Source organism: Pseudophryne corroboree, chromosome 4 (genome assembly GCF_028390025.1).
Source record: "Pseudophryne corroboree isolate aPseCor3 chromosome 4, aPseCor3.hap2, whole genome shotgun sequence".
Taxonomy (NCBI): Eukaryota; Metazoa; Chordata; class Amphibia; order Anura; family Myobatrachidae; genus Pseudophryne; species Pseudophryne corroboree.
In genome coordinates, this window is record NC_086447.1 from 76,608,187 (window position 1) to 76,635,433 (window position 27,247).

Below are 27,247 nucleotides of genomic sequence, written 5' to 3' on the forward strand. Positions count from 1 at the left end.
AGTCAAAAAATTTTAAAATATTTTGAAAAACTCATGTTGACCTTATGACCTGTTGCCCTAGTACATGTTGACCTAGTGACACTGTCAACCTAATGCATGTCGACTAATAGGGGTCGACCTAATGACTGTCGACCTAAGTGGTGTAGACCTAATGACCATATCCCTCAGAATTAGTCCCTTGACACCATACATACAATGAAGTTCATCCACAGTGGGCAATCTGGCAGCTTCCTCTACTCCTCTCTGGTGGCAACACTATAGGAGGACAGAAGACAGATTATTGGATATTGTTTGTACTGTATCTGGATTTTATGTGTTTTAAAATACCAATGCTTTGTCTTCCCTCTCTTTAGATCTTACAGTAGACATTATTTGCCATGGACCCTGTCACAATTGTTCTGTTCGCTGTGGTCATCCTATTTTTGACCTATGTGTATAACAATAGGAAACAAAATTACAAGAATTTCCCCCCAGGACCAAAGCCTTTGCCCATCATTGGAAATCTACACATGTTTGACATGTCAAAGCCTATTAATACATTTTTAGAGGTAATGCATAACTCCTGTTAACATACTAGACTTTGAAAAAGATAAAGCGAAGATAGCTAAAGTACCAATCAATTAGTTCCTGACAGTCATGTTACAGGCTGTGTTTGGAAAATGATAGTCAGAAACTATCTCTCTTCACTCTATGGGTATATTTACTAAGATTCGTAAATGTCGGGATTTGGTGGGAGATTAAACACGAATCACATCGGTAGTGTGAATTTGCAACTTTTTGTTTTTTTTACGGCTCATTTACTATTCTTCATTTTCGTATTTTCCGATGTCGATGTCATTCGTAATGTCAGGCAATGTTTTACGGGAGTGATTAGTAAAACACTGCCTGACAAAACACAATGAATCCCGGCCGGATCTGTGAGATCTGTGCAGGGCTTCATTGTGTATATTAGGAGGTGAAGAAAGAGGTAAAAATCTGAAAATTATTTTGCGTGGGGTCCCCCCTCCTAAGCATAACCAGCCTCGGGCTCTTTGAGCCAGTCCTGGTTGTAAAAATATGGGGGGGGGGAAATTGATTGGGGTCCGCCCATATTTAAACAACCAGCACCGGGCTCTGCAACTGGTCCTGGTGCAAAAAATACGGGGGACAAAAAACATAGTGGTCCCCCATATTTTTAACACCAGCACCGGGCTCCACTAGTCAGAGAGATAATGCCACAGCCGGGGGACACTTTTATATTGGTCCCTGTGGTCCTGGCATTAAATCACCAACTAGTCACCCCTGGCTGGGGTACCCTGGAGGAGTGGGGACCCTTTAAATCAAGGGGTCCCCCCCCACCAGCCACCCAAGGACCAGGGGTGAAGCCCGAGGCTGTCCCCCCCATCCGTGGGTGGTGGATGGGAGGCTGATAGCCTTTTGTGTAAAAAAAGAATATTGTTTTTTGTAGCAGAACTACAAGTCCCAGCAAGCCTCCCCCGCAAGCTGGTACTTGGAGAACCACAAGTACCAGCATGCTGGGGGGAAACGGGCCCGCTGGTACCTGTAGTTCTACTACAAAAAAATACCCAAATAAAAACAATACACAGACACCGTGAAAGTAAAAGTTTAATGAACATACATGCACACTTACATACATACATACTTACCTATGTTGACATGGAGCCCCTCGGTCCTCTTGTCCAGTAGAATCCAGGGGTACCTGTAAATAAAATTATACTTACAAAGAATCCGGGGTAGATCGGTCCTCTTCTTATAAGTTAAAATCCAGGTACTTGTTAAAAAAAAAAAAGCGAAATACCCGATCCACGAACTGAAAGGGAATCCATCTTTACACATGGATCCCCTTTCCCCAAATGTCGGGACCCCCCGTGACTCCTGTCAAAGAGGGTCCATTCAGCCAATCAGGGAGCGACACGTCATGGCACTCTCCTGATTGGCTGTGCGCGCCTGCACTGTCAGTCAGGCGGTGCACTGTGGATACAATGTAGCACAGCAGCGCTACATTATATCCAATGGTGGGAACTCTGCGGTATGCAGTGGGCCGCGAGGTTAAGTGGGGCCAACCACAAGAGTGACCCCACTTAACCTCGTGGTTTACCACAGACTGCAAAGTTCCCTCCATTGGTTATAATGGAGCGCCGCTGCGCTACAATGTATCCACAATGCGCCACCTGACTGACAGTGCAGGAGCGCACAGCCAATCAGGAGAGTGCCATGACATGGCGCTCCCTGATTGGCTGAAGGGACCCTCTTTGACAGGAGTCACGGGGGGTCCCGACATGTATGTTCATTAAACTTTTACTTTCACGGTGTCTGTGTATTGTTTTTATCTGGGTATTTTTTTGTAGTAGAACTACAGGTACCAGCGGGCCCGTTTTCCACCCGCATGCTGGTACTTGTGGTTCTCCAAGTACCAGCTTGCAGGGGAGACTTGCTAGGACTTGTAGTTCTGCTACAAAAAGCAATATTCTTTTTTTACACAAAAGGCTATCAGCCTCCCATCCACCACCCACGGATGGGGGGGACAGCCTCGGGCTTCACCCCTGGTCCTTGGGTGGCTGGAGGGGTGGACCCCTTGATTTAAGGGGTCCCCACTCCTCCGGGGTACCCAGCCAGGGGTGAATAGTTTGTGATTTAATGCCAGTGCCGCAGAGACCAATATAAAAGTGTCCCCCGGCTGTAGCATTATCTCTCTGACTAGTGGAGCTCGGTGCTGGTGTTAAAAATACGGGGGACCCCTATGTTTTTTTGGCCCTCATATTTTTTGCACCAGGACCAGGCGCAGAGCCCGGTGTTGATTGTTTAAATATGGGGGAACCCCAGTCAATTTTTCCCCTTTATTTTTACAACCAGGAACAGCTCAAACAGCCCGAGGCTGGTTATGCTTAGGAGGAAGGACCCCACGCAAAAATTTTTTTCTGATTTTTAAATCTTTCACACCCCTTTCCACTGATAAACATGCACGGATCTCACTGATCCGTGCATGCCTATCAGAACACAGTATAAAAAAGCAGGTCTATTTGAAAACTGCTTTTTTTTACGATTTGTACTTTTTCATGGCAGTGTTTGGCTATTGCCGGCAGTGATTGTGAATATAAATTTTTAGTAAATTACAGAGTTGTATAAAATAACAGGCGTGTTTGACCGATGGTGTATTCATTCATATTTTTTTTCTTTGCCTTCAAAAAAAATACGAATGCCCTCATCACTGCCGAGACTTTAGTTTAGGAAATTCCCGAGATGACACTTTGAAGAAAAAACTCAAAATCGGTCAAAATCGGGAGCTTAGTAAATAATATACCCCTATCTCTTTCCAAGGTTTAGTACTAAGTATATAGACCCCTAAAGGGTAGATATACTAAGACGTGGAGAGAGATAAATTGGAGAGAGATAAAGTACCATCCAATCAGCTCCTAACTGCAATGTTACTGGTGGGATTTGGAAAATGATAGTTAGGAGCTGGATGGTTGGTACTTTATTTTCATCCACTTTATCTCTCTCCAAGGCTTAGTACCCTAAGGGGAACATTTACTAAGCAGTGATAAGAGCGGAGAAGTGCCCATGGCAACCAATCAGCACTGAAGTAACATCTATAATTTCCATACTATAAAATTATACAGAGCTGCTGATTGGTTGATGGGGCAACTTCTCCACTGGCTCACTTCTCCGCTCTTATCACTGCTTAGAAAATGTCCCCAAATCATTTATACCTGCATTTAAAATAAATATTGTAAACCATTTTTTCTTCCGCTAGTCCTGTAAGAACGAAAATATTGAAAACATTTATATCCCCACATTCTTTAAAGTAGAAGAAATTGGAACATATTTACCAAATTGGACCGCAAATGGTAAAGAACTAGGGTCCAGGTTTATGAAGCCTTGGAGAGTGATAAATAGCATGTGATAAAGTTACCAGCCAATCAGCTCCTAACTGTCATTTTTCAAACACAGCCTGTAACATGGCAGTTAGGAGCTGATTGGTTGGTACTTTATCACCGTACTATTTATCACTCTCCAAGGCTTGATAAATCTCGGCCTAGGTGTGTTGGAGACTTTGAGTACAGAATGAACATATACAGTACACTCAGTTCTGTTAGTATAACTTGCAAAAGGATCGCAAATTGTGATCCAACTGGAATTATTACAATCGTCTCAGAAAATGCGTCACAGAAAATGCGATCGCCTCTGCCTGTCAATCAGGCAGAGCCAGTCACGGGGTGTGGGGTGCATCAATGCTCCGTTTCCAGGGCGGAGACAGAGCGTTGTGGGGGAGGTGCGGCGCAAACGGGGGTGGTGCGGCGTGAATGGGGGTGTGTTGGGGGTTTGATCGTGGTGGCTGTGTGATGTCACACGCAGCCGCTGCGATCATGAAGATGGCGACGGGCCTTCTGCGGGCGCAGTTAAGCTGCGCCGACAGGAGGCATCCTCTATTTCTGCTAAAAATTGCAATGTATTCTCATTTTCTGCTTGTTGAAGGGGGGGGCCCTCCGGTCAGCATGCTTGGCGGCCTTGCCCCGTGATGGGCGGCCCCCAGCATGGTAGCAAAAGGATTGCAAATTCTGCTAATTAGCAGAATTTGCAATCCTTACTGAATTAAGCCCACAGTATTCAGGAAGGGATGCTGGTATAACGTATGTAACCCACTCAGAACATACACAGTACCTTGTCTTAAAATAAAACCCTTTAGTGACGCCTTTTTAGAGGTCACTTTGTGAGATATTCTTTAGGTATGGAATTGCTACTGCAGTTCGTGCTATTCCACTGTAGGAAATGACTGGCGTTATGTCATTTATTGCTGACTGTAGTTTCAATGACTTATGCTCTTGCTTATGGTATTTACAGCTGTCTAAGAAGTACGGGCCAGTATACAGCGTCCAGTTGGGCATGAAGAAGATGGTCATCCTAAGTGGTTATGATACAATCAAAGATGCTCTAGTCAACCACGCTGAGGAATTTTCTGACAGACCTGATGCCCCAATCATAACTAAATTGATAAAGGACTATGGTAAATGTTTTTATTTCCCTTAAAGAATTTTTATCTAACACACTGTCTGCACATTGGCCCTCATTCTGAGCTGTTCGCTCGCTAGCTGTTTTAGCAGCTGTGCAAATGCTAAGCCGCCGCCCTCTGGGAGTGTATCTTAGCTTAGCAGAAGTGCGAACGAAAGGATCGCAGCAAGGCAACAAAAAAAGATTGTGCAGTTTCTGAGCAGTTCCAGACCTACTCAGCGCTTGCGATCACTTCAGGCTATTTAGTTCCTGTTTTGACGTCAAGAACACGCCCTGCATTCGGACAGCCACGCCTGCGTTTGTATCTGACACACCTGCGTTTTCCCACACACTCCCAGAAAACGGTCAGTTACCTCCCAGAAACGCCCACTTATGTCAATCACTCTGCGGCCAGCAGTGCGACTGAAAAGCTTCGCTAGACCTTGTGTGAAACTACTTCGGCTGTTGTGAAAGTACGTTGTGCGTGCGCATTGCGGCGCTTTCGCATGCGCATAAGTGCCACTTTTTTTTACTAAATGCTGCGCTGCGAACGAAAACAGCTAGCGAACAACTCGGAATGACCACCATTATACTGTACATACATACGCTGGATATGTAAATATAGAAATAGCAATTGACTACACACAGACGGCCCAAAAGAATAAAGTCTCAAATATTAGATGTAATATTATATTTAATATAAAAATACATACACAGAAAATAAAATTCTAATCACGATACATTCACAACTCTTAACATCATAGAAACAATATACATATACAGGTTGAGTATCCCATATCCAAATATTCCGAAATACGGAATATTCCGAAATACGGACTTTTTTTGAGTGAGAGTGAGATAGTGAAACCTTTGTTTTCTGATTGCTCAATGTACACAAACTTTGTTTAATACACAAAGTTAATAAAAATATTGTATTAATGACCTTCAGGCTGTGTGTATAAGGTGTATATGAAACATAAATGAATTGTGTGAATGTACACACACTTTGTTTAATGCACAAAGTTATAAAAAATATTGGCTAAAATGACCTTCTGGCTGTGTGTATAAGGTGTATATGAAACATAAATGCATTCTGTGCTTAGATTTAGGTCCTATCACCATGATATCTCATTATGGTATGCAATTATTCCAAAATACGGAAAAATCCCATATCCAAAATACCTCTGGTCCCAATCATTTTGGATAAGGGAGACTCAACCTGTATTACAATAGCAAATAGTGTATGACTAGTCTCTATGTTTTCAATATTAAAATAAATAGCCAATAGTTATTATTTACAGTATACTGTAGGTAGCTCTTGGTTGCCCAAATGTTATAATGGGCTACATGGGCTATGGTGGTTACCTTAACCTCTTTCCTGGCATGGTCACATCATTTGTAACCACACTTGACTGTACATTATCTGACCTGGTCTCAAACAATGTGACCAGTCAGAAACACATAGTGACTGGCTGCCGGAAGATAATCTGCCTGCAGCCGCAAATCCCAGTCCCTCGGCATCACTGCACCTTCTCCCGGAGTCTACCATGCTAGCAGATCACTACTGATTGGTTGAGGACCCCCCCACACACACACACACGTGGTGTCTGCAGAGAGGAGCCGCCCAACTAAATTCTGCCACCTGAGTGAGCCAGTTGCAGTCCGTGACTGCACTGGCTACACTGTGATTGGCAGTGATGTACTATTGGGAGTGATATCTGCCAGCCCCCCTCAGGATAGGCAGTTCCATTGGGAGATGTTTCCTCCTTCTGGGACTGCCAGTCAAGGCTGCAATTTACGGAGAGTGTTCTTCCTGTGGGAAGCCACTACCTGCCTAATTGTCAGCCATATCCAGCTACGATGGGCTGCTTCTGATGCAATCTATAGAAGCTAGGGTTTTGCACATGCACAGTTAAGCCACTGCTTGTGTGCATGCACCTGTCAGCTTCATTGTGCATATTTCGTCACCCGGCCGGCGGCAGAGGCTCTCCTCCACATAGGTAGGAGTCACCACTGGAAATGACTGCAATTAGTATATTGTCTGTAACACATGGATATAGATAGGAAATTAATAAACAGGATGCAGTTGATATACCAGCGGTCGGTGAACCACGTCCATTGACAATGCCGCTAGTTGGAATGCTGGTTAACAGGGGCTATTCCCACTTGTGGGTGTCCACGACATTCATAGAGTGGGAATAGAACCTGTGGTGAGCGCAGCGAGCCACCGAGCCCACAAGGATCCTGGCCGCATTCTGGCAGCTGAGATCCTGGAGACAGTATGCTGACCTCTGAGATTCCGACCACCAACATATCAGCCCCAACCCAAATAAACAGCCCTGATATAGAATCCTGTAATTATTGAGAGGCTACAGTATACCAGTATTCTCAGTATTAGAAGACAGAGCGTCTCTCACTGCTGCATCTCAGACAGATTTTTGTATTCATTTAATAACTGGTATCCCGGTAGTAGCTGGACTGGTAGCCTGGGTAACAGACCTGTGCAATGAAGTCAGGCAGATCGCATCATGGTAGCTGTATCAGTCTCATTTTCAGCAGATTTAGCAGTTGGAGGGTACAAAGAGTTTGGCAAAAGCAAGCAATGCATTTCCGTGCACCTGGCATCTTTGCCAGCTATGCTTCTACGTTTAAAACTCACATTTCTCAGTATTCCATATACAGGACTTAAACTCACAATCTCATACACCACAGTCTGTACCAAAACTCTCACTATACGTTCCTGCATAGGAACCATGGTAATCCTAACTACAGATGTGTCCTCATACATCTAGCCTCATTACAGGATCCTGTCAAGATCCTTGTGGTAGGGATCCCGGCTGTCGAAATACTGACTCCGGGATCCGGACACTACTTGAAATGCATCCTGAATAGGGTCACAAGGCCAACCCCAGAATCCCAAACAACTAGGATCCTGAGCGACCATGATCCAGCTGCCAGGAGAGGTATATCTGTAGGGGAAGGATGTGGGGGGGGGGGTTAGGTTTAGGCTGTGAGGTTAGGGTTAGGCTGCGGCCCAGGGGGGTTAGGCTTAGGCTGTGCAGAGAGGGAGTTAAGCTTAGGCACCCCCTGGAGGGCTAGGATTAAGCTCCGCAGGGTGGGTGGGGGGGGGGGGGGGTTAGGTTTAGGCTGTGGGAAGTGGGTTATGTTCAGGTGCCACCAGGGAGTGATAGGGTTAGGTTAAGGGGGAGGAAGGGTTAGGTTTAGGCTACAGGTTGGCAGAGTTAGGGAGCAATTGGGGGAAGGTAAGTATACTTAGCTTCCCCTGTTGGGATTCAGACTATCGGGATACCACAGTTGGTATCCCGACCACCGGCAAAATCTACCCATCCCCTGTTGGGATTCAGACTATCGGGATACCACAGTTGGGATCCCGACCGCCGGCATCCCAACCACTGGCAAATTCTACCCATACCCTGTTGGGATTCATACTCTCGGGATACCACAGTTGGTATCCCGACTGCCAGCATTCCGACCACCGGCAAATTCTACCCATCCCCCTCATTACACCATGCAGCGGGAGATGCATGGTGCATGTGAGCTGACAGTTTCCCTACAACTCTGCTAGCATTGGTCATCTTTTTTGCCAGAAAATGCATCTAAGTTGCAATGCAAAAACAGACACCTGATGCTACCAGAGTCTCACGAGACCTGGCATACCAAAAGGCTCTGTTTGGCATGACTTCAGCAAAGATGTATCAGGACACATCTGTATGAGTCATTTATGTGTCTTTGGGTTTGAAGCATATGCCCATATCCTTAAAAGAAAGGAAGTGAAAACTAGATATTACTGAAGGTCCATATTATGATATCATGTCAAGATACTGTCAACAAAACAAAGGATACCAATTGTGGAACATAAACAACAAAAAGCTTCTAAAGTCAAGAGACAGAGTTTCACAAGACCACTTCAACTAAAGTTAAGCAGTACAATGAAACACCACAAAAACGTTGATGCCACTGTAGATATGCCCACAGCTTGAATCAAGTTAAAGACTGACACGATCGTTACAAGTGATCAGCTACGTAGCAGGGCCACTATGAGGATCAACAATGGAATACCTCCTAAGAGTTAAAGCAATACATTTTCAAACATTATCTGATGGAAATCTCAAACCCTTTAAAAAGCAATGCTATAAAGCAACTGGAAAGAGTGGAAATCCGCCATAGATAAAGAGCTTACAGCTTAAAAAAAAAACAATGACACATGGACCATTGTGGATAGGCCAAGTAACCATAAAAAAGTAAAAAAACAAATGGGTCTTCTGCAAGAAGCACTGTTGGAAGTAGTGTTTGTTACAAAGCCTGACTTATTGCCAAGATTTAAAAATCCAGCCTTGACTACTGGAAGAACTTTTCACCTGTTGCAGGGTACAGTACACTACAAATGGTCATTGTTATATTTTCTGTGTATGATTTTCTACTCTACCATTTATAGTTATATTCAGTCTATTTGAATGGTAAGCTAGTGGAATTAATTCTCTGTTTCTATGAATATCTATACAAGGAAGTAAGGATCAAATAGGGTTGAGGTTACTAAAAAAAAAAAAAAAAAAAGAGGCAGACTAGATGGGCCAAGTGGTTCTTATCTGTCATCAAATGCTATGTTTCTAAATATACATGAAACCACCAGAGCATCACAATGCAGATATATTCCCAAAGAAAAAAGTATGTCTTGTAAAGAACTTGTTGTATGAGCTGAACCAAAAGGGCTGCTGGTACGTCAAGGGCATAATTCATGTTTGTACACTATGGCCAATGGTCATGCAAGCAAGCAATTATTGGTAGGCTGCATTTGTGCTGTGTTTGCTCTGCACATTCATTAAGGTGCTGCTGCAATCCCGCTCAGAATGAGGATTTCATGGAAAAGTGATGGACAGGAAGTGATCATTTGGAGGTGGTATCAGGGAGTTTATGAGGAGTGGGACCATTTGTGGGTCATGTATCTGCCATTAGCTGCAAGCTTGTACATACAGAAACATGGCACCTGAGTCAGTACTGTCGTATCCATTCTGCATAGCCATAGTCCATCTCTTAGACCCGATGTTTCTTGTTTTTAGCGTATAGGATGCGAATGAGTACTCAATTGTGAATGAGTTTGTGATAGCGCTGGTGGGCATCACTTTTCCTGGGTGGAAGCTAATATTACCAGTTGTGAAGCTGAGAAAATCGCACAAGCTAAAGCATGTGCATACAGAAATTAATTAGGCCCCAAGTTAGACAGTGCAATGCTATAGATTAACTTTATTCATTCAAAGACTGACCATTGTCTATGTTACAAGTATAGAGAGGAAAGCTTATTTATCATGTAAATGATCTACTCCTTGCTGGACAAGAGAACTGAATAAGTAATGGCAAGTTGTTACTAAGTGACAAATTCAAATTTAAAGACCTTGGGCAGCTGAACCAATAGGTCGGAATATCATACAAAATCTAAGTGCAGGGACTATCACTATAGACCAGTGGTTCTCAAACTTGGTCCTCAGGACCCCATACAGGTCACCCGGCAGGTACACTGTGTATCACCAACTGTCCCATTTAAAAAATCCACAGGTGACCTAAAAAACGTGAACTATGTGGGGTCCTGAGGACCAAGTTTGAGGACATGTGCTGTAGACTAAGGCAACATTGAGCGATGCTAAACAAATTTGTATTGTACTGAATTTTTCCAACAACAGAGGTAGAAATTCAGAAAAATTAGGAAACTTCCTTACTAAAGTACCACTAGATAACGTATGCAAGCATTGGCACGCGACCAGACATCATTGATGCTGTCAGCCATGTGAGCCAATTTGCAAACTATCTAAGACAAGAACACAACAAAGCAACTAGAAACACTAGTCAGATACTTGGTTGCATAAGGAGAGTAATCATTAGTAGGAAAAAAGAAGTAATAATGCCACTGTATAGGTCATTGGTACGGCCTCATCTAGTTCTGGAGGACATATCTTTAGAAGGATATTAATACATGAGATGGATTTAGCATCCTGGCAGTCGGGATACCGATGGCCATGTGACCAGTGCTGGATCCCAAAACCACTTGGAATCCCGGGGTCACAACAGTAAATGCCGACATACTGAAGGTTTGTATCGGGGTCACTGTTAGGGTTGCTTGTTGGATGCGAGTGACAAGTAAAAAAGTGACGTCATACTGTACACAAGTGTTTGAACCAAATTGTATTCTCAGTGAAGCTCATGTTTTGCAGATCTTGTGAATTACTAATGTGTACTCACTGTCATATATATTTATTCTGCGCAGGTATTATCTTTGCTAATGGTGAGAACTGGAAAGTGATGAGACGATTTACTATATCCACATTACGAGACTATGGGATGGGCAAGAAAAGTATAGAAAACAAGATTATTGAAGAGGCTTCTTGTTTATCACAGACTATTAAATCTTATGGAGGTGAGTTACTGTACTTTACAATTTCCACCACACGAACACAGATTACAGATTACTGTAGGAACTTTCTTGGTTATCATTATGTTACGGATTTGAATCATTTGAGCTGTGTTAGGATTGATTTTTCAATTTGCAGTCATGACATTATTCTGTTTCAGTTGCATTTCATTCCCACCACACCTCCACTCTTCCTTCTCATGTTCCTTCAGTTTGTGCACCTTAACTCGACTGACAAATTGTTTTTGTTTCATCAATTTAACCAGGGGGTCAGCCATTTTGTGGGTAGCAGCATTTTTTTTTTTAAAGACAGTAATACAGGTAAATCAGTGAACTTTTATAGCATGCTCCTGTGCAGGTATATATATATATATTGGTTTTGGTATGGGATCTGTATTAATTTTGTGTTTTGGTTCTAATTTGATAAAACCACCCTCTTGTGTTTTGGATCTGTATTTTTATTTTTGTTCCTACGGTATTATTAACCTCAATAGCATACATTTCCAGTCAATTTTGACCACCTCACAGCTCATAAAATAGTATTCATCCAGTTTAGGCCAAAAGGTTGCATTGAGCTAGCTGGCTGACAAAGCTAATCGATAGCAGTTGGTGGCACAAACATGTAGCAGTTCAACTTCAAACATTGCACATCTAGGAAACAGAGTGGCACTGCAGTGGCAGACAAGATGGCAGTTTACTAAACTAAACAACCCCAGTGTCCAATAACGTTTTCTTTAAGTAAAAAGTAGATCAAAGGCCCAAGTGAGGTGAAGTTCTGCATATATGGAGTGGAAGGCAGGTAAAGGAAGATTGGAATGATTCATAAGTTAATTTAATTGTTTTATTCTGAAAATTGTAATCAATGGGGACTTTGGGGACGGTATTAATGATTGAACATCCTTCTTTTCTTCTTTAAGGGCATTTTCTCTCCTCAGTTGCTGTAAAAAAAAGGATTGATTGGTTAGCTAATTTAATTGTTTGTTTGTCTAAGATGGTTACTTGAGGGCTTCTGTCCCTGCTACCACATTCCAATAATTATTGGCCTACAAAATGCCATTGTACCCACTGTTCACTTAACCACAGATATGTTGACAAGTGGTACTCGTCAATCTAAAGATTACATGACTGTGACAGCCCACTGGGTGGGTGTATTGCCTTCAGCAACAGTATCTAGAGTAACACATAACAAAAGCTAATTCATAGGCAGGGTAATCTCTGTATCACTTTTAGGCATACAAGGATGTCATAGCAAGATGGCTTACCCCACTAAGACTCTCCTAAGGATTTGTAATTTCTGATTATTCATGTAACATTGTGAGAGCATTACAACTGGATGAATTTTAAATTGTTCCATGTATTGCCCACAAAATAAATTCGGTGGTCCAGATTTTTTTTTTTTTTAAATGACCAGGACATGCAGGAGTTGTGGTTTGTGGCCCAAAAATATCTGGACATTTGCCATGCCACCAAATGAAGCAAGTAGTAGTGACCATGTGGAATTGCACCCTTTATATGCTTCAGCGAATAGAGGAACAGCAACAAGCCATCAAAATCTACACAAAGAGCTATAACTTATGGAGAGGAGGGGGAACGCACCTTACTCCAGCACACTTGAGAATACTCTCTGTTTTATGCAAGCCACCTAAACCATTTGAAGTACAGTACGTAGCAACTAATGAAATGTAAGAAATGACTAACAAAAATGTTCACAAAAATCAACAACAGACTCTATTCCAGATGTACTAAGCCTTAAAAGTGATAAAGTGGATGGAGATAAAGTACCAGCCAATCAGCTCCTAACTGCCATGTCTGAGGCCTTGTTTGAAAAATGACAGTTAAGAGCTGATTGGTTGCTAGTTTATCACTCTCCACTTTATCACTTTTTCGAGGCTTAGTACATCTAGCCCTCTATGAGGAAGACCTTTGCCACCCAATGCAATAAAGTACAGAGACTTCTGTAATGATGGATTCCAGTTTTGTCAATTTTATATTTTTTTGTTCAGCATTGTAAAGTATTGTTTTGATGTCAGGTGCCATGTTTAAATGCTCTATGCCATTGAGCACCGGCTTTAGTCGATGTTGAAGTACTACATACCAATTGTCACTGACTTGGGTTGGGAGTGTTGTGAACTCGGGGGTTCTTCCGATGGTCGGGAAGAGGAACCACAGCTGGGTCGGAGCAGAGATGGCCGGATATAGGTTTTCCTCATACAGGACTCTGACAGTTAGGCTTGGTGTAAAATGCTGAAGAACTTTATTATGGGAAGGGAGCAATACAGTGACACATAAAAGAAAGGGAACTTATGGGCTGTGTCCAAGGCTAAAGAAGAACTTGTGAGCGATGTTTAAAGACACTGATGAATGAAGAACTTGTGAGCGATGGTGAAAGACACTGAAGAATTTGTGAGCGATGTTTAAAGACACTGATGATTGAAGAACTTGTGAGCGATGGTGAAAGACACTGAAGATTTTGTGAGCGATGTTTAAAGACACTGATGATTGAAGAACTTGTGAGCGATGGTGGAAGACACTGAAGAATTTGTGAGCGATGTTTAAAGACACTGATGAATGAAGAACTTGTGAGCGATGGTGAAAGACACTGAAGAATTTGTGAGCGATGTTTAAAGACACTGATGATTGAAGAACTTGTGAGCGATGGTGGAAGACACTGAAGAATTTGTGAGCGATGTTTAAAGACACTGATGATTGAAGAACTTGTGAGCGATGGTGAAAGACACTGATGACTGGAAACACTAAAGTTTGTTCAGCCCGCAGGTCATGCTGAATCCAGGGAGCACTGGTGACGGCACTGCAGAGGAACACACCAGTTGCTGGGAACACTGGAAACTTTGCTGCAGAAAAGCACCCTGAAATGCTGGAAGCACTGGAGTACAGCTGCAGGGAGACACACTGCGTACAGGAGCACTGGCATCCACTTCAGGAAAAGAGACGATACTCAGGCGCCGGGGCTCTGCCCGGCGTCTGGTTTTGAATCTTCCGCCTCTACTGGATTTTTAGAGCGGGTTAGTGACGTCACCCGCTCCCCGCCCACGTGATGCCGGATGTCATGGCGGCGCCCACGCTCCGGGGAACCGCCGGGAGCCGCACCAGCCAGACGCCGGAACCCGAGGACAGCCGAAGGGGGAGGCCGCCAAACGGACCAGCAGACATGCAGGGGTAAGCGCGGCGGCCGCTGCCCCTGGCGTGTGACACCAATTTTATGACCATCATGAATGGCAGCAGCCACAGCACTAGTATGTGGTTGGTGCTCCTGCTCTTCTCTCAACTGATCATGAGCTATATCGACTCAGTGGGGTGGTCGGGAGGTTGGGGAATTGAGCAGCAGCGCCGACTGGGTGATGAATCAATATTGTGTGCATGTGCTCAGCGTACAATCTTTGCAGAGTGTAGGTTGGGGTAGACCAGCTGAGGCCTGAGTGCTGGGCTGGCCCACAACATGATGCAAAATTGGTGGGTGTCAGACAGACATGCCCCCCAAATATTGACATTCGTGGGTGTGGCCTGCAGGAGGACAAAGTTTCCAACTCTAAAATAAAAATGGTATGCATTTCAGGGCTAGTCAGAGAATTGTTTACCCTTTTACATGTAGAATATAGAGCACTGAGTGCAGGGTGTTGTTTGATACTGTATGTCAACAGTCACAGGGATATATTTACTAAAGTTCTGTTTTTTTTAGAAGTGGAGATGTTGCCCATAGCAACCAATAAGATTTTACTTAACATTTAACTAGCTGCTTCAAGAAGATAATGGCTAGCAACTGATTGGCTGCTATGGGCAACATCTCCACTTCAAAAAATCCTGCACCTTAGTAAATATACCCCATAATGTTGACATCGATCATATTGACATTCTTCATGTTGACGAAATGTCGATATATAAGAATGTTGACATATCATTCCTGGAGACTTACCTGCTCTTGATAGCTGCAGGACCCATTGGTCATGTGACCGTGACTTCAGGCCTCTGATCTTCTGGCATTCTGGTATTATCACCCTATCCCTAATCCCTACCCCTAACCCCAACCCTGCCTCTAGTGTCTAACTCTAACCCCCCTGCCCACTCAGCATAACTCTGTCCTCCTCCGCAGCTTAACCCTAACCCTCCAGCCTAACCCTAATGTCGACATTTGGACTACATCCCCTGTGTGGGTTCCTTTATGTAAGTTAGGTTCTACCTGATCTGTGTATAAGGATGTGTGGTGGTCAGAGAGTGAAAGTGGATGTGAAAATACTCTTTTGGGACATGTCAACTAATTTGTCCCTAAGGGATAGGTGACTCAGAGAAGGGGTCTATTTACTAAACCTTGGACGGAGATAAAGTGGACGGAGAAAAAGTACCAGCCAACCAGCTCCTGTCATTTTTCAAACACAGCCTGTGACATGTCAGTTAGGAGCTGATTGGCTGGTATCTCCATCCAGTTTATACTTTATCTGTCCAAGGCTTAGTAAATAGACCCCATAGCACTGAAATATTGAAGCAATCTTACAGTAACATCCATAGTCAGCATTCAGTGAGTCAGGCTTGGACTGGCCCACAGGGGTAAAGGGGAAACCACCGGTGAGCCCCACTGCCTGGGGGCCCACCTCCTCCTCTAAGGGTCAGGTTCCTGACTGTGCACTTGAATTATACATACATATGTTACCTTATACTGCACAGGACTATGGTGTATTTTCTACAGTGCATTGCTGTTATTAATTTGGTGTATTATCATGCATGCAGCAGCTGAATTGACTGTATATATTTATGAAGGGGCCCAGACCTTGCACGATACTGGTTAGTCAAACGAATGTGGTGGCAGGCCACACTCCCTCTGCGCACTGGCCACACCCCTAAACAGGGTTTCCTACCACTGCATTTCTCCGGTGGGCCCTACATGCCCCAGTCCGACACTGCAGTGAGTGTTAATTTTTGATGACAATTGAATCAGGCTGTTACTCTGACAGTGAGGGTAACAATACAACAATGCTATTATAACTTAGTTAAACATAAATGGGAGTGTAAGAATAAAATGACCCCTTATAAATAGTGGTGAGGGTAACAATACAGTAAAATGTTGTAAATATTTTTTTCAAAATTAATAAATTATTATTTTTATAGTGAGATCACAATTTGTTTATTTGTTTAACATCACACACACACACACACACACACACACACACACACACACACACACACACACACACACACACACACAATGAATATTGGTGATAACCTGTGTATTTATTCATTTCTAGGAAAACCGTTTGATAATTTGAGCATCATTAATACTGCTGTAGCCAATATCATTGTATCCATACTACTGAATCGCAGATTTGAGTACGATGATCCAACCATTTTAAAGCTCATGTACCTAATTAATGGCAATATAAAACTCATGGGAAAACCTATTGTCATGGTAAGTTATTCTTATATTATTTTCAAAGTTTTGGGTGTCTTTAGCTACTTTGTACGTATACATTCCCCTGACGACTAGTGCATGGATTCAAAGCTTGATAATTATAATCAGTTCACAATCAGCCTCTTCTCAGCTTACCATGTCTGTACAACAACCTTGGAATTAGTGATGAGCGGGTTCGGTTCCTCGGGAAACCGAACCCCCCTGATCTTCACCCATTTTACACGGGTCCGAGGCATACTCGGATTCTCCCGAGTCTCAGGGCCGTCTTTTCGTATGGGCTCAATGGGCTCTTGCCCAAGGGCCCCAGGAGTATAAGGGCCTTAGGCTGATAGCTGAGGGTCCCCTCTTTCCAGGGGTACCAGATTTTTGAAAACCGGCCTTGGGGAACCGGAGATATCAAGCGTGAAAGCAGTGGTCCCCATCTGAGCCTGTTAATTGCTTTTCCCAGCCAGATATCTCAGGTTCTGTCTGACACAGAGTTTTTCTGAGTATATAATCCAAAAGCTAGGACTCTCCCCTTTTGCTAGACACTGGCAGCTTGTCTCTACTGTGCCCAGAACCAGAGATATCCGCCTTCCAGCATCTGGTCCCTGCTCCAGCTCCACACGCCTGGTATACAGTTTTATATATTCATTGGAGGATTGCTCTGGCTCCTAACCTCTGATCCCCAAGTCCCTAGAACCTTCTGAAAGGTAGCACTCTCTAGTTTTTTATCCCATTCAAAGCTAAAAAAATATATTTTCAGGAACTTGAGATATCTGCAGTCAAGCAAGCTGCCCTCCGACCAGAAAATTATGAATATTAAGCCCACTCCACTATCCACCCCTCCCCTGCGTATTAAACACCCGCTACCACCCTGGAAGTCATGTACCAGGGCGCCTTCATTCAGCCCAATGCCCTCTTCTACAGTTTAGTGTTCTCCCTCCCACCCCATCTGTGCAGTAAAGGAGCAAGTAGTAGAAATTACTGCTTCAGGTCCAACATGCTGAGTGGAAGATAGAACACCCTCTACCGGCCGCGGGACATCAAAGCTGCCGCTGATAGCACACCCCACCCCTACCGCTGGAGGATGGGTAGGGGGCCCAATGCATTGCTGTGCCCAGGGGCCTACACTGCCGTTAAGACGGCCCTGCTCCCGTATGGCTCGGTTAACCCGAGCACGCCCGAACGTCATCATCCCGCTGTCGGATTCTCGCGAGATTCGGATTCTATATAAGGAGCCGCGCATCGCCGCCATTTTCACTCGTGCATTGGAAATGTTAGGGAGAGGATGTGGCTGGCGTCCTCTCCGTTTATTAATGTTGCTGCAAATATTTGTGCTTATTGCTTAATTGTGGGGACTGGGGAGCAGCTGTATTATATAGGAGGAGTACAGTGCAGAGTTTTGCTGATCAGTGACCACCAGTTTTATCCGTTCTCTGCCTGAAAAACGCTCCATATCTGTGCTCAGTGTGCTGCATATATCTGTGCTCACACTGCTTTATTGTGGGGACTGGGGACCAGCAGTATTATATAGGAGGAGTACAGTGCAGAGTTTTGCTGACCAGTGACCACCAGTATTATACGTTGTCTGCCTGAAAAACGCTCCATATCTGTGCTCAGTGTGCTGCATATATCTGTGCTCACACTGCTTTGTTGTGGGGACTGGGGACCAGCAGTATTATATAGGAGGAGTACAGTGCAGAGTTTTGCTGACAGTGACCACCAGTATATATAGCAGTACGGTATGGAAGGCCACTGCTCTACCTACCTCTGTGTCGTCAAGTATACTATCCATCTAGATTCTATACCTGTGGTGCATTTTAGTTTTGCAGTTTGCTGACAGTGACCACCAGTATATATAGCAGTACGGTACGGAAGGCCACTGCTCTACCTACCTCTGTGTCGTCAAGTATACTATCCATCTAGATTCTATACCTGTGGTGCATTTTAGTTTTGCAGTTTGCTGACAGTGACCACCAGTATATATAGCAGTACGGTACGGAAGGCCACTGCTCTACCTACCTCTGTGTCATCAAGTATACTATCCATCTAGATTCTATACCTGTGGTGCATTTTAGTTTTGCAGTTTGCTGACAGTGACCACCAGTATATATAGCAGTACGGTACGGAAGGACACTGCTCTACCTACCTCTGTGTCGTCAAGTATACTATCCATCTAGATTCTATACCTGTGGTGCATTTTAGTTTTGCAGTTTGCTGACAGTGACCACCAGTATATATAGCAGTACGGTACGGAAGGCCACTGCTCTACCTACCTCTGTGTCGTCAAGTATACTATCCATCTAGATTCTATACCTGTGGTGCATTTTAGTTTTGCAGTTTGCTGACAGTGACCACCAGTATATATAGCAGTACGGTACGGGAGGCCACTGTTCTACCTACCTCTGTGTCATCAAGTATACTATCCATCTAGATTCTATACCTGTGGTGCATTTTAGTTTTGCAGTTTGCTGACAGTGACCACCAGTATATATAGCAGTACGGTACGGAAGGCCACTGCTCTACCTACCTCTGTGTCGTCAAGTATACTATCCATCTAGATTCTATACCTGTGGTGCATTTTAGTTTTGCAGTTTGCTGACAGTGACCACCAGTATATATAGCAGTACGGTACGGTAGGCCACTGCTCTACCTACCTCTGTGTCGTCAAGCATACTATCCATCTAGATTCTATACCTGTGGTGCATTTTAGTTTTGCAGTTTGCTGACAGTGACCACCAGTATATATAGCAGTACGGTACGGAAGGCCACTGCTCTACCTACCTCTGTGTCGTCAAGTATACTATCCTTCTAGATTCTATACCTGTGGTGCATTTTAGTTTTGCACTTGGCTGACAGTGACCACCAGCATATATAGCAGTACGGTACGGTAGGCCACTGCTCTACCTACCTCTGTGTCGTCAAGTATACTATCCATCCATACCTGTGGTGCATTTCAGTTGTGCGCAGTATATATAGTAGTAGGCCATTGCTATTGATACTGGCATATAATTCCACACATTAAAAAATGGAGAACAAAAATGTGGAGGTTAAAATAGGGAAAGATCAAGATCCACTTCCACCTCGTGCTGAAGCTGCTGCCACTAGTCATGGCCGAGACGATGAAATACCATCAACGTCTTCTGCCAAGGCCGATGCCCAATGTCATAGTAGAGAGCATGTAAAATCCAAAAAACAAAAAGTTCAGTTAAATGACCCAAAAATCAAAATTAAAAGCGTCTGATGAGAAGCGTAAACTTGCCAATATGCCATTTACGACACGGAGTGGCAAGGAACGGCTGAGGCCTTGGCCTATGTTCATGGCTAGTGGTTCAGATTCACATGAGGATGCAAGCACTCATCCTCTCGCTAGAAAACTGCAGTGCCACTCCTAGATGGGCCAGGTGTTTGTATCGGCCACTTGGGTCGCTTAGCTTAGTCACACAGCTACCTCATTGCACCTCTTTTTTTCTTTGCATCATGTGCTGTTTGGGGACTATTTTTTAAATCTGCCATCCTGTCTGACACTGCAGTGCCACTCCTAGATGGGCCAGGTGTTTGTGTCGGCCACTTTTGTCGCTTAGCTTAGTCACACAGCGACCTTGGTGCATCTCTTTTTTTCTTTGCATCATGTGCTGTTTGGGGACTATTTTTTTTAAGTGCCATCCTGTCTGACACTGCAGTGCCACTCCTAGATGGGCCAGGTGTTTGTGTCGGCCACTTGTGTTGCTTAGCTTAGTCACACAGCGACCTTGGTGCACCTCTTTTTTTCTTTGCATCATGTGCTGTTTGGGGACTATTTTTTTGAAGTGCCATCCTGTCTGACACTGCAGTGCCACTCCTAGATGGGCCAGGTGTTTGTGTCGGCCACTTGTGTTGCTTAGCTTAGCCATCCAGCGACCTTGGTGCAAATTTTAGGACTAAAAATAATATTGCGAGGTGTGAGGTGTTCAGAATAGACTGAAAATGAGTGTAAATTATGGTTATTGAGGTTAATAATACTATGGGATCAAAATGACCCCCAAATTCTATGATTTAAGCTGTTTGTAAAAAAACACCCGAATCCAAAACACACCTGAATCCGACAAAAAAATTTCAGGGAGGTTTTGGCAAAACGCGTCCGAATCCAAAACACGGCCGCGGAACCGAATCCAAAACCAAAACACAAAACCCGAAAAATTTCCGGTGCACATCTCTACTTGGAATGCAGCTTTGCAGAACATTTCTGTATGTTTATTCTATTTGCTAAATACAGTATATACACATTGTATAATAACCATATTGGTGTGATTATAGATTTCTAATAATATACAGATTTGTCTTCACTACAACACTGTGCGCTGTCTTATAGGAGTTCACATATTATGGGGGAGGTTCAATTAGCAGTGGTCTATTCAATTAAGTTCCACTACCCCCTTGCAGTAAGCCCAACAGTGTACACTTACTGTAGACTATTCACCTGAACCTCAGGGGCTGCAAGGAAAAATCCATGTTAAGTGCACTCTCTGGGGCTTAACACACGGAGTATCCCGTATATGGGTTAGTGCAAGTTAGCTTTGGGTTTAGCGGATAGGAAATTTGTATAATAATTTAATAGCTCTGGGCGTTAAACCTGGAGCTTTAGCTGCGCAATAAACACAACAGCTAATTGAATCGGCCCCCATCTCTACCTCATATTATTTACCCTGCAGCAGGAACTTCAAGGATTTACAAAACAGCTGCGACCATACAGTACTTGGTGGTGCACTTGTGTATCTCCTCCCATGGATTTAAATCTTTTTTTTTCCTATTTGTACATATAAATCATTAAGTTTATATTGACTTACATTTGGTGCTGCAGTTAATTTTGGGGGGTTTGCACTAGTTAACTGGTTTGATCACAGTAAGGACGTTTGGGAAAGAGAGGGTTAGGCATACTTGCCTACCTGACCCTCTTCATGAGGGAGAAAATGCTCTGTTCCTGGACTTTCCTGGTAATGTATGATTGCCATCACCTGTGGTGAAACACCTTTCTTATCAATTAACTAGCTCACCACAGGTGATGGCAATCATACATTACCAGGAAAGTCCAGGAACAGAGCATTTTCTCCCTCATGGAGAGGGTCAGGTAGGCAAGTATGGGGTTAGGTGATGCTAGCGTTTACTCTGACAAAGAAAAACTGAATCTCGATTCATAACATTTATGTGAGAGCTTAGAAAGTAATGTAAATAACTAACTTATTGTACATAAAGGGAGATGCCTCAAGCCTGAGAGAAAGTGGAGAAGTAGCCAATTATCTAGCGCAGTCTATGAAATAATAGTTGGTAACTGAATGGTTGCTATGGCAACTTCTTCACCTTATCTTTTTTTAAGGTTTGATACATCTCCCCCAGCTGACTAGGGGGTCTATGTACTAATTTTTTGAGTGTAATAAAGTGGATGGAGATAAAGTACCAGCCAATCAGCTCCTGTCATTTTTCAAATACAGCCTGTAACATGGCAGTTAGGAGCTGATTAGCTGGTACTTAATTTCCATAAAATGTCCATCCACTTTATCACTCTCCAAGGCTTAGTCCTTTAATTTGGAGATTTATCAAAGCTTGTGGAGAGATAAAGTTGCAGAGATGTGATCCATATGCAAATTCTAAGTACCATTAACAGTAACAAGTACCATTGGGCATGACACGCCTGCGTTTCTCCAACTACTCCCCAGAAACGCCATATTAACACCCACGCACAGTCACTTTCTGTCAATCACTCTGCAGTCTTTTCACTGAGGCTGCGATAGCATGGCGATCTCAATTCGGCTTTTGCGCACACGCAGTCTTCTAATAAACAGCTTATTTGCGTTTTAGTATTATAGCGATCCATGCTGATTGAGGGTCTATGCGGGACATATACTAAGCAGTGATAAGAGTGGAGAAGTGAACCAGTGGAGAAGTTGCCCATGGCAACCAATCAGCACTGAAGTAACATCTATAATTTGCATACTATAAAATGAGAAAGAGCTGCTGATTGGTTGATGGGGCAACTTCTCCACTGGCTCACTTCTCCATACCTCCCAACATGACCCTCTCCAGGAGGGACACAATGTTCTGCTTCTGGACTTCTCTTAATGTATGATTGCCATCACCTGTGCTGAACAGGGTAATGAATAAGAAAGGTGTTTCAGCACAGGTGATCGCAATCATACATTAAGAGAAGTCCAGAAGCAGAACATTGTGTCCCTCCTGGAGAGGGTCATGTTGGAAGGTATGCTTCTCTGCTCTTATCACTGTTTAGTAAATGTCCCCCTATATTCTCTATTGTTTATATCAACTCATCTTATTTTTGTATTGTAACTTTTACAACGTTATATTACATACAGTAGGTTCTCAAACTTGGTCCTCAAGACCCCACACACTGCGTGTTTTGCAGGTCTCCTCACAGAATCGCAAGTGAAATAGTTTGCTCCACCTGTGGACCTTTTAAAATGTGTCAGTGAGCAATTAATACACCTGTGCACCTGCTGGGTTACCTGCAAAACATGCACTGTGTGGGGTCCTGAGGACCGAGTTTGAGAACCTGTGCTATATATGATAGGAAAATGGTTTCACCCTTCATAATCATTTTCAGATTTTCTTAAAATTGCATTTTTCTTTTAAAGCTGTACAATACCTTTCCCGGTGTGATGGACTGGGTGCCGGGCGTCCACCAAACCGTTTTTGAAAACATTAGAACGTTGCATGACTTTATAAGAGCGACTTTTAAAAAACAGAAGGAAGAACTGGATGTGACTGACCAGAGGAATCTGATTGATGCGTTCCTGGCTAAGCAATTAGAGGTACAGTATAAATGACACATTAATTTGGGATGTAGTGATGTGACCGGCGATCAGGAGACCAGCGGTCACAATACCGACCGCTCGAAATCCCGACAGTCGGCATGCCGACTACCAGGGATTATTCACACTCGTGGGTGTTCACAACACCCGTAGAGTGGGAATAGAACCTGTAGCCAGCACAGCTCGCCACCAAGCCTGCAAGGGGCTTCATTGTACTAGCCCCCCCCCCCCTCCTCCGGCATTCTGCAGCCGGGATCCCGGTGACAGGATGCTGATCGCCGGGATCCCGGCCGCCAGCAAAACAACCACAACCCGTTAATTTTTGCATGACTTGGCATTAATTACCCATAAGTATAACTGTATGTCAAAGCATTAATCCATACATTTAAGGCCTGATTCAGAGATGAATGCAATGCAGTTATTTGCAGTATGGCTATTTTCGGGCAACTGCGCATGCATTATTATTATTGCACTATTCATGCGCCAAGGTATCTTTGCAATACCACTCGCATTGAGGATCAAGGGGTATATTCAACTGATGTTGGATCCTCTCTGACGGAGAGGATCCGACACATCACTGGGCCTAATTCAGACCTGATCGTAGCAGCATGTTCACTGCAGGGGGGCAGGTGTAACATGTGCAGAGAGTTAGATTTGGGTGGGGTGTGTTCAAACTGAAATCTACATTGCAGGGTAAAAATAAAGCAGCCAGTATTTACCCTGCACAGAAACAATATAACCCACCCAAATCTAACTCTCTCAGCACATGTTACATCTGCCCCCTGCAGTGTATATGGTTTTGCCCATCTGCTAACAAATTTGCTGCTGCGATCAGGTCTGAATTAGGCCCACTATTCAATGCTGGCCATTACAAGTCGAATCTGCATCAGTGGCAAACAGCTGCGTTTTCCACCAAAAAACGGGGATCGGCGAGTAACTCGCTGATCCACCTGTTTTCCGACAAGTGCCAACACTTTCATTGAATAGGATGAATACATATTCGACCTGAAAACTGTCGAAAAGTGCTGCTATTCTGACTGTCGGAAAGATCGGCACAAATTGAATACCCCCCTTATTTGCAAAGTGAAAGTTGGGGGCTGCTTATGGGAGGTAAAGGGGAATGGCAGCAAAAACCCAGGGGTGTGTCTCCTACAGCTGCAATCCTGCATGCACAAAACATGGTGTGATGACAACGTCTCCGTCCCAACGGGGTAATTCAGAGTTGATCGTATACTCTGACATGCGGCGGGATGCCCAGCACAGGGCTAGTCTGCCCCGCACAGGTACAAAAGCATCGCACGGCGGCAATGTCTTTGTACCCGGTGAGTAGCTCCCTGCCTGCGGAGCTCCTGCTCTCTGGCAGGGAGCTACACGCCGCACTCCGGGTCGCAGCAGTGGCTGCGTGTGACGTGATGCAGCCGCCGAGGGCCGCCCACCCAACAGTCCGGACGTGCCTTTGTTGTCCAGTCCGTGCCCCGCCAACGGCGTTCTAATGCCGTTGGCACGCCCCCTCCCGCCCCTTTCCTGCCTCTGCCTGTCAATCAGGCAGAGGCGATCACAGCGAGTTAGATGCTGATAGCATCTCACTGGGCTCCCGGGGTGCGCATGCGCAGTGCGGCCGCTGCTCTCACGCACTCCACAAAGTAATTCAGACTGCAGCGATCCAGTCGCTAAATGCATTAGAGTACATCCCTATATCAGGCCCTAAGTCCACAAACAGAATTTTACTGTATTCTGTATTTTACAAAATGTTACGTATATCTATGTTTAAAAGAATAATGCAGGCCTACTGTTCAAGTGTGTTATTTCACAAAAGTGTAATACAACACAAATTTCAGACACAAGTAAGAAAATATATGTTTAGCCTCAGAGATATGGTTACCCTATTTACAAACACATCCTAGGGGCAGAATCTAATGGAACCTCATATTGTCATATTACACCGGTTACCCCGACAGGAAAACTTTGCTTGTTTTTCCCGTATGCCAAAGAGGTGCTAGCAAAAACCGGGCTGGGTATTCCTGCTGTAGTCTCACATTATGTGCGCAGCATAGCCTCGTAAAGCAACATGAGCCCAAGTGCGAGAAAAGCGTTATAAAAAAACAATTATTATTATTACATAAATAAAATACTCATGTGTCAGAGGTGTATGGTATGCTAAGTTGACATTCAGAATGTTGACACAAGAAGGTCAGCATGGTCTTCTTAATGTCAGCAGTCAATTTTATTACATAGATCGGGTAAATTTACTAAAGGGCAAGGTTGGCAGTGTTTTCAACCAGCAAACCATCTTTGGCAGTTTTCACCTCTAAATTGCCATATGTACTATGCTGTAGTTTGGAGGGTGGATTGAAACCCAGTAGCGATGGACAGATAGTTTCAAATGGTCAAATAGCCAGGATTAATGGATTCTACATCACGAGGGCCCTTTCCTTCCCTCTCTGTACAGTATTAAATATTTAAATGATGACAATGTGTGTTAAAGACATACTTGCCTACTCTTCCGGAATGGCACTCCCGGCCACCCGAAAAAGGGGGCAAGTCTTCTGCAACTTGGTGGCACCCCCCATTTACTCAGGTAGCCGCAAGCACCCACCCGCAGTGTTACAAAAAAGTGGGCGGGGCATTGACTCGACTTGCGCCAAATCACTTCATCATAGTCCCACCCCTGCTTTGCAATGACTATAATGTGGACATTGCATAGCGGGGGCAGGGCTGCAATGATGCGTTTGCATCTCCATGCCCCCCTGACTGTCTCCTTGTCCCGAGCCTCCCGGTGAGCTGACCTGGCTGCTCCCAGATAGTTGGCAAGCATGGTTAAAGGAATTATTGTATAAAAGTAAAAAAATGATGGCCCCATATAACAAATTTTCAAAAAAAGGTTTTGCTTCCTTTCTTTTTTAAATAATAGGGCCCTTTGTAAAATAATATAAATACTGTTCTCTATTAATTTTATAAAAGCTACTGACTAATAAAATGTTTCCGGATTGTGGTGGTATCCCTATATTAACTGCCTTACGTAATTCATGTAAGGTTTATAAAAAACAACCATGTGACGGGTGGAGCTTCTTGGCTGCCCGACTCAGGGGCAGATATACTAAGCCTTGTAGAGTGATAAAGTGGAGAGGGATAAAGTACCATCCAATCAGCTCCAACTGCCATTTTTCAAACACAGCCTGTAACATGTCAGTTAGGAGCTGATTGGGTGGTGAGTTATCACCTTCCACTTTATCACTCTCCAAGGTGTATCCCCTTCAGAGTGAGTTAATGACTGGGTGTCCGCCATGTCAGAGACTGTCAGCCAATCAGATGTGCACTCGCATCTTTCAGAAATTAGATACTGTATATCATAGTTACAATAGAGCAGGGAGAAAGTTAATCTTCAGTAGCAATACTGTAACTAAAAGCTTACATTATGAGAAAAGGTAATGTTTAATGACTTTTATATTAGATTTACAGTATGCATTGTAAACAAACATTCTCCATTTATTTAACTAACATTTTTTATTGTGAAGTAACATGTTTTAATACAATTGCAAATGTTTTTTAATAAGACAATTCTAATTGTCTTCCATACATTCTGTATATATATATATATCTGAGTTGCTGAAAATCTATCTAAATCAATGGTGT

At 43.8% G+C, this 27,247-nt stretch overlaps 1 protein-coding gene across 1 annotated transcript in view; it reads left to right on the forward strand.

The window, feature by feature from the left end:
- Nucleotides 1-359: 359 nt before the first annotated feature.
- Nucleotides 360-27,247, forward strand: part of LOC134908920 (cytochrome P450 2K6-like) — a 47,891-nt gene continuing 21,003 nt past the window's right edge. The window contains exons 1-5 of the mRNA XM_063915167.1: nucleotides 360-548; nucleotides 4,843-5,005; nucleotides 11,267-11,416; nucleotides 16,666-16,826; nucleotides 23,438-23,614. Coding sequence (XP_063771237.1) covers nucleotides 378-548; nucleotides 4,843-5,005; nucleotides 11,267-11,416; nucleotides 16,666-16,826; nucleotides 23,438-23,614 — 822 coding nt within the window. The 5' untranslated portion in view covers nucleotides 360-377. The remainder of the gene's footprint in view (nucleotides 549-4,842; nucleotides 5,006-11,266; nucleotides 11,417-16,665; nucleotides 16,827-23,437; nucleotides 23,615-27,247) is intronic.